The sequence below is a fragment of the Perkinsus marinus genome (assembly GCF_000006405.1).
Source record: "Perkinsus marinus ATCC 50983 genomic scaffold scf_1104296961726, whole genome shotgun sequence".
Lineage (NCBI taxonomy): Eukaryota > Perkinsozoa > Perkinsida > Perkinsidae > Perkinsus > Perkinsus marinus.
In genome coordinates, this window is record NW_003205702.1 from 169,693 (window position 1) to 178,207 (window position 8,515).

General features: G+C 49.0%; 1 protein-coding gene and 1 non-coding gene across 2 annotated transcripts; both read left to right on the top strand.

Annotated features, from left to right (window-relative positions):
- Positions 1 to 91: 91 nt before the first annotated feature.
- On the top strand, positions 92 to 6,458 carry Pmar_PMAR023100 (retiin, putative; the record flags this gene model as incomplete). The annotated part of the gene is made up of 30 exons (XM_002772251.1): positions 92 to 166; positions 230 to 330; positions 389 to 522; positions 567 to 741; positions 793 to 990; positions 1,031 to 1,106; positions 1,153 to 1,285; positions 1,332 to 1,456; positions 1,503 to 1,651; positions 1,711 to 1,786; positions 1,873 to 1,974; positions 2,020 to 2,149; positions 2,205 to 2,554; positions 2,634 to 2,897; positions 3,039 to 3,134; positions 3,175 to 3,288; positions 3,358 to 3,522; positions 3,573 to 3,719; positions 3,783 to 3,838; positions 3,881 to 4,070; positions 4,118 to 4,231; positions 4,314 to 4,515; positions 4,565 to 4,680; positions 4,797 to 5,195; positions 5,249 to 5,346; positions 5,393 to 5,623; positions 5,691 to 5,829; positions 5,875 to 5,985; positions 6,030 to 6,142; positions 6,204 to 6,458. 30 exons carry the CDS (start codon positions 92 to 94, stop codon positions 6,337 to 6,339), a joined length of 4,515 nt encoding a protein of 1,504 aa, XP_002772297.1. The 3' UTR covers positions 6,340 to 6,458.
- A 1,379-nt stretch (positions 6,459 to 7,837) lies between these two features.
- On the top strand, positions 7,838 to 7,910 carry Pmar_PMAR023101. Its single transcript has one exon. It is a non-coding gene; the product is annotated as a tRNA-Ala (tRNA).
- Positions 7,911 to 8,515: the final 605 nt, after the last annotated feature.

Below are 8,515 nucleotides of genomic sequence, written 5' to 3' on the forward strand. Positions count from 1 at the left end.
TTCTTGCTGCTTTTTCTGATCAAGGAGCATGTATGTTCACGCACCTCCTCGATTCAACGTCCTGTATATAGTGGCAGTTATTTCATCTAGCATGGCAGATGGCTCAGTTGATCAGACCTCTGGTACATTGAACCCGACGGATGAACCAGCTCATTATATCTGGGAGGTAGTTCATCACCATCCTCCCGACTCCTTGAAATGCGCCCGAGCTCAGTATCATCCTAAACAGGTGCCAGAGTATCCTGAGGTTAATAGAATGGATGGAGTTAAGAGATGCTATGTTACTGAGATTAGAATAACCAACTTCAAGTCGTATAATGGGGAACATGTGTAGGCAACATCTGCCAACTGTCTACGTCATCGATTCCACACTCTCGAGCTGGTTTAGGGTACCACTTACCATACCAACGAGGCCAATGAATACACAGAGCTCATCTGATGATCGCGGAGATGAACAGGCTGAAGAGGACAGAGTGCCCCTCACCCTTACTGGTGTCATAGGCCCTAATGGGAGTGGCAAGAGTAAGCTGTTTGATGAGAACACTACTCATAAGTACTGTTCATAGGCAATCTACTGGATGCTGTGTGTTTCTGCCTGTGTGTGGGAGCTAGGAGACTACGTAATGATCGTCTCAAGAGTCTCCTGAATACCAATGCTGTCACGGAGGCTAATGGGGACTCTTCAGCCAGCGTGTCTCTCACAGTGAGGATTGAGAAGGAGTCAGGAGATGCCGAGACTGGGTGAGTGGAAACTGGACTTAGCCGTTGTGGTGTATGCTATGGCTCATTTAGGCGCAATCTATGTGACACAACATTCACTAGATCGATCACTATGAAGCCTGTTGATGACCATGCTAGACGGGATGTTGGGGAGGAAGAGGGAGGCCATGATGATGATGATACCCTTGCACGAGGATCTGTGGTTGGTTCTGTCTATCGGGTTAATGATGAGATATGCACGCAGACCCAGTACAAAACAGAGCTCCTGAAGTAGTGTACTTCTCATGTCCATATAAGCATACATACTTAGGCACCATCTCGATGCCGATGCCTCCTTTTTCCTCGTGTTACAAGGACAGATAGACAGGCTCCTCTCGAAGGATGATGTAATGCATCATGTTGTGGAGGGCTTCATCGTTATTCATACTTTAGGCGATGTCCATCACCAAGGCGATCGAGGCTGCATCAGGATCTTGGCGATACCGGAAGGATTATGACATTGTGGCCAAGAAGAAGGAGCATGCTGAGGATGCGGTTGCAAGGCTAATTGCTAAGAGAAGACAAAGTAGATGCTGCCCGTCTCCGTCTCTCGTAGTCAGGACTTACCTCAGTTAATCAAGAGCTCAATGCACTGGCAGCTCAAGTACAGGAGGCTGATCGATACAAGGATAGGAAGGCCGAGCTGGAGAAAAAGCAACGTGATAAGCTCACATACAGCCTGTATGAGATAGAGAAGGTAGGGGGCGATGCTCGATAGGCATGTGTTGTTAGTCTCTCTGTAGGAGGCGGATGCCTTATTGGAATCCAGTGAAGGGTTGCTGGAGAGCTACGAAGAAGCCAAGGCAGCAGTACAAGAAGCACAGCGGCAACAGAATGCTGCAGGGGAGGAGAGGAAGGCGATGGCTGAGGAACATGACCGTCTGCAGATGAGGTGACGGGCGAATACCTGCGATACATAAATCACATCTATTGATCTCTCAATGATTTTAGTTTGGAGAAGGAACGCAGAAAAAGAGAAGAGACAGAGGTAACAATGGCAGAGCTGCGAGGCAAGAAGAAGCAACTGGTAAGCATGATGTCGCAATGAGCCCTCTCGCTCCTCTATAGAGACAGTGGTGAGTGGATGGTCTAGGGAGTGTTCACATTGTTCAGACAGCTAGTGAGGTGGAGGTGGCTGGGCGGATCGATACCACGAGGAAGAGCTTACGAGATCTGGAGGACAGGCTTGGAGATATTGACGACAGGATCGTGGAAGTAGGGCATGCTGTACTCCACGTGTTGTGCATCGGGGTATCTCAGGTCAAAGCTGCTCTAGAGGCTCTGACCATCCGTCGTGGTAAGGTAGATGATGAGATTGGAGGAGGAGTCTTAACAGAAGAGATAGTTGAGGAGTGTGGACAAATCGAGGAGAGAGCGCAGGGAGTTGCTGGTGAGAACCTCCGTACACCCAGTGTGGCTTCGTTACTGCTCCATCACGGTGTCAGCCTCCATTGAGAACTCTATCGACGCATGCAAGGAGCAGCAAGTGTTGTTGAGCCAATGTATCGACGAGGCTAAGGCTACCATCACTCGCTTGGAGGAGACCAAGGCTTTGAGGCAACGCGAGGTTGATGATGCAGGAACTGGCATGGATACCTTACGGGAACGGCTGCATGCCCGAGAGCTTGCTGTAGCAGAGGAGAGGAGGGAACGGGTGGAAAGGAGAGAGGCTAGGAGGGTGGTCGAGGAGAGATTAGAGAAGGCTAGAAGGGAACGGCAGGCCGTAGCTGATGAGCTCTCATTGATGAGGGCTGGTCATCGTGAGAGTGAGAGGGCAGCCACACTCAGAGCTAATGTAAGTCGGACGTGGCATGTGCAGTATTGATCGCTCTAGTCCTTGTCTAATATGCCTTATGGTACAAATCTTACTGTAGGTTGATCGACTTATCAAAGAAGGACCACTTGAGGGGGCTCGTGATGGAACATCTCTCGATGGTCGAGGTAAGGGTTACCTGATCCTTGGGCTGGTATCCGACTTGGTACGCCCATCGCATAAGAAGTATTCCCAAGCTATAAGGGCTGCTATTGGTCGGCAACACTTGGAGGCAGTCGTGGTCGGGACTAGAAAAGATGCATTGGCTTGCATAAGATGGTTGAAGGAGAAGAAGATACCTCCTATGACATTCATCCCGATTGAGGTAGACTACCGCGTAATCGTAGACTTTGGGCATCTCTTAGTCAGCAACTCTAGTAGTTACTATTAGTAACTTACTAATACTTCTATTTGTTTGTGGGCCCTGTAGCAGTGCCTTCCATGATGAGCGTCGTCTTCATATTAGGACATAGACCTGCCTGGGCTCCTGCTATCAAATGAAGATATCCCTTCCAATTCCGGGTTGCGGCGTGCTGAGGACTGTGTTAAAGCCGTCAATCGGGTAGTGCTGGAGTAGCTGGGATTCTCCTCAGAGTGCTCAGGTACCGTCGCACTTGGAGAGGGTAGGAGCATCCCAACGCGGCATCGTAGAATCAATAGATAAACTCCATAGATGGTTGCTAGGCAGGAGCGTCGTAGCAGACACCTTGGCCCAGGTACTACCATTGGGGATTCCCATGTTGGCCTCTCGGAGGGTCCACTCTTTATTGATGTATTCGTGCTAGGCTCGTTCTGTATTGTCTCGTAGTGGACGGAGAAAGTCCCCAGTGATGTCGTCTGGTGTGAAGGCTGTCACTCTGGATGGGGATACGATTGCACGGAACGGCAACATGACTAATGGGCAGGGTACAGTGCGTGGCAATACTGGAGATCTTTGGGATGCCCAACAGGTGACGCCGAGTTGTATTCATTAGCTCATCAAGCATTGCGCTTCACTTAGATTGCCTCACTCAAGGCTGAGTTGACACAGAAAGACGGTGACATCGTTCGGATAGAGAAACAGCTAGAAGAGTTCAGTGATATCAAAGGGGATGTTGGGGAGGCCGTCGATGGTGATGATGATCGCCCGAAAGACCTCCAGACCGAAGTAAGTCGCACCCTTATCGGATTTGGACGAGGACTCTGTGAGGTGCGATCTTTGATTACATAGGTATTAAGGTTGGAGATAGAGACCTCGGAGAAGGATAGGCAAATAGCAGAGGAGGAGTAGGGATGAGCATGGTTAGCAACCTCATTACTACACATTAGGATCGCTCGCCTGGAGGCTAGGATAGAAGAAATTCGACATAGTCTAACAGATTTGGACACACAACGGGAGGAGACTACGAACCGCATGAGGGATCTTCAGCAAGAACTCAGCGATAAAACTAAGAACTTCTATGAGGACATCAACAAGCGGGTCTTTGGGGAGGATGCGGCGGACAGTGATCAGGATGTGGTGAGTGAGGCCGGGGTGGCACGTATGGATATATTCATGGATATCAGATGGCGTTGATAAGAGACCGAAAGGAGTTGATCGACACTATCGATAGAGAGATGGGCCGACTAGAGCAGCAGAAGGATATGCTAGAGGGGAAGCGGGAAGGATTGATTGAAGATGTAAGCTGTAGGGTGTTAGTTATGATGGATGCACTTGAACTACGGTGAATGTAGCCCAACAAGAACGTCTATCGCTTTTTAGTTGGATCGATGGAGATCGAATCTCGCCTCTCAAGAGTCAAGTCTGAAGGAACTGCGCCGTGGTCTAGAAGAGCTACTTAATGAGGAGGAAGAAGTGCGCACTGAACACGGTGCGAGAGGGCAGACAGATGGAGAGACCGTGAAGGAATTGGAGGCAGCATTGGAAGAGGCGATTGCTCGCAGAGATGAAGCATCCAATCGATGTAGCAAGGGGAAGTTGATGGTGGTCTCTCTAAGCTGTCTTCTTTACAGTTGATGTGGCCGTCCAGCAGTTGAAGGCCAGTATTGATCGCTGTAATGAAGTGAGAGTTGTTGTTACCAAGGAGGAGCATAGACTACAGCAACTGAGATATCATCATATGCAACTGGTAGGATAGTCATGATGACTAAGTCATCGTACTGGGGTGGTGATCTTGAGATGGGGGCTAGCAGTGATCTGTAGAGGGGGGTCAGTGGCTTCATGGACAGCACACAGTGGTATCAGGTGAGATCAATCCTGTCACAGCCAAGAGAGCAGCAGCAGCAGCAGCATCAGCATTCTATATTGAGTACTCAAGTAGAGGAGGAGGATAAGCTGCCTTTCGAGAACGCTAGCGAGGTCTTGCCAGCTCTGAAACGAATTCTATTCGAGAGAGGGTGTAGTGACGATGAGGAGGACGAGGGTACACAGGATATCCTGGATGAATACGATGCACTGGAGTTGAAGGTCGATCAAGGCATCGTGGGGAGGATCCTATCGGAGGCTTCATCAAGGCGAGGAGCTAGAGCAGGAGGGAAGGAAGTAATGGCTGTACTCGAGGATGAGATAGAGCGGTTACAAGAGATTATCACACATTTGAAGCCAAACCTCAGGGCATATGATCGGAATGAGGAGATGAGGAGAGTAGTCAAGGATGGGGGCCGACACTCCGTTGTTGGCGATATCTATCCACTCAGGCGCTTACAGCAGTCACTCGGAGCCTTGAAGCGGCAAGATTGGAAGCAACTGAGATTGGACAGCATTTCGAGGCCGTTAAGAACGCACGAAGGAATAGGTAGCCAGTCCTGGTCTACGGCCTCACAATGCATATCACATATCAGATTCAATGAGTGTTATGCGTTCGTCCGGGAACGTGTCATGACTTATTATCGGCAGTTGACGTCTCGAGTGGCATCCCATCGGCGAACTGCAGACAGTGGCGGAGGAACACCAGAGGATGTTCCCCTCACTCCTGGCCCTCATGGGAGAGCAGCAGCGCCCACCGGTCGGGGGTCTGGTCAGAACGATGCAGGTGGATCTGTATACTTGGATGCTGAGAATGTGACCGAGCCGTGAGTATCCCCTGAAACCGTGCCTAATACCACGACTGCAGTTGTAAGACTACATTGTTGTTGGAAGGTACTTGGGTGTAGTACAGTTCTCAGCCCACCCAGAAAGTGACCGTTTTGTCGACAGCCAACTCCTCTCTGGTGGAGAGAAGACCATAGCTGCGGCAGCTCTTCTCTTCTCCCTATTTGCATGGCAAAGGCCCGCATTGGTGAGATGCGCCATTGAGGAACATCAATTTACTTGGTATTGTTAGATACTTCTCGATGAGGTGGATGCTGCATTGGATAAGATGAATCTGTCAACTCTCTCGCACTTCATTCTAGGGCACACTTCTCAGTGCAAAGACCCCGATGGAATACTACAGGCAGGAATGTTGCAGCCTGGGTATGCCTAGTTATTAGTCTTCAGGTTATATTGGTCAGCTTGAAAGAGAGTTTCTATGCTAAGACGCAGGCTCTGGTAGGAGTCTACAAGGATCCCCTAAAAGATGATTCTCATCTTCTCTCGCTCGACCTACGACCGTAATATTTATCATTTCCAAGCGGAGCATTGAGCCGGGCTTGTATCCTCTTCTCGCTATAGGTATAATGGTGATGCCGCAAGCGGGGAGGACAGTACTGACAGTCATTACTCACAGCAAGTTACTAAGCGGACTGCACAACACCCTAGAAATGACTCGTCGTTGGACAGCACCAACCATCGCCGGATGGGAGGTTGATGATCTATCGCGAAGGGATTGGATTCCAATATGTGGTTCCATCGAATATAGGGGATCTCATAGAACTTGTAATCTATGCGTATGATGCCAATTAGCTACTTGGATAAAGTTTCTCGGTATAGCCCATGAGAGCTGTGCTGCAGTGCTGTGACGGGAGTTGACTGGGATGCACCGCATTGAATTTGAGATGAGATGGATCTGAGCCGCTTATTTACGGCGTTAGTTTCATGTGAGTTTCACCACAAATACCAGATCAAAAACCATCGAATTGCAGAGCGAAGCTTAATCGTGGGCTCCTCTTGTATGTTGCGTACTCCGACTCGCCGTCAGGAATGGCAAATTGCCATTCCTGGGATGAACCAATTGCCAATGGCAGTTGGCTAGACCGACTACTGGTTCAGTAGTATTAGCATGTAACAGCTTGTTTAACCACTCCACTATAAATAACGTTGAACCAAGCTCTTAACACTACCAGTAGACCGTCCACCTACTGCATACTAAGTAGTACTTGGTTGCTGGACCCCAGTATTATTCCGGGGTCGAACCTTCGATTTATGGACTACTAGTCCAACACATTAACCTTCTAGACTAGTTGAACTCTTGTGAACTCTAACCCACGCTGGAAGATGTTGGTTGGGACGGGAATCGTCTGTCACCAAGCTTGAAAAAGAGCTCGTTCAGTTACTTAAAGCATCGACTTTGGCGTGATCCGATCACGGTGATCGGCGCCAAGATGATAGTCCATGAAGACAACCGACTCGTTTGTCTCCATATGGATGCCTAAGTTATACGGATGTTCTCCTTGGATGTACTCCATGTTTCACTCTTGGAGGCATCCAAATATGAGAGTGAAACATGGAGAAGCCAGGAAATAGAACCGGACATATAACGGACTTATAGCCGTGGGCAGGCAGCACTAGGCCGCAGAGTTTTTTAATTCGACATTGTATGAAACAACTTCTACTCCATAGCCAACAGTTTGCGAGAATACAAGATGCGAAGTAGCACATGGGCCGGATGCATCGCAGCGGGACTCTGCATCTTAGGTACAATACTACAGTCGAGACCACCTTCTCTCACTCCTCTCGCCAAGTCTTCGTGATGACTCCGGTCACCCTTTTTGGCCCAGCGTATGCTCAAAGTACATACACTTATCGAACATCTCCTCCTCATAACCGCCACCCCTCTAAGCCCGCTGGACAAGGTTCAGTGTTTAAGGTTAAGGTAAGGTGTATCGTTTGAAGAAGAATAAGAAGAGATTAGCTAGTACGATATTGTTAAAGGTAAAAGTGCGACGCTCGTTATATTCAAGCACTGAACACCAGCGTCAAAGGACTCAGACACTCTTGCTCATATTCCATGATTGTCACTTGCCCTCCTCGGTATTCAACGTAATACTGTATATCCATAAACCACCAATGTTCAGGGGAGTACGAGGGTGTTAGGTGTACTACCCGCCTCGTGGGTTCTTCGAAATATAAATCCGTCTCTTTGATCTGGGGGATTAGCTCAAATGGTAGAGCGCTCGCTTTGCATGCGAGAGGCACCGGGTTCGATACCCGGATTCTCCACATTCCTCTCCACTTGTCTGGGTTCTTCCATCGTGAATCAGGGTACCGTGTACAGAGTCGCTCCCTACGATGGAAAACTCGGGTCCGCGGACTTCATCCACGCTCAAATCCTACTGGCGACATCTTTTCATCTGATCAGTCGATGACTATTCCGCATTTTTTATTACATCTCTCACCTAGTATAGATACGGTCGAGGCGTGGTACTATAATCGTGGTGACATGGAAAAGTATTATGAGGTGCGCTACGTTTGCACTGTGGCACCGCTCCCAGAAATTTTGCTGTGGAACCCACACTTGGTAGGCCCTGCAGTTTCACAAACCTCTACAATCGTGCAGCAAGCTACTCCGCCCCCCAAGCTGCTGCTTGAGCCTCGCCCAACGCCAACTGCGTATAAATTTCGCCCATTCGCCTTATTCACAAGGTTAGTGGTGGACATCTGGTAAGCATTAAGGAGAGTTTTACAGCCCGAAATTAGACAACTTGTCGACGAAAAGTTAATTTCATTCACAAGATCACAGATTATCGATTGTTATTTAAAGTTGCCTCGGAATAGACTCCGGTCCGCCACACTCAGCAATTCGTGCATGGCTAAGGCGACAGTCG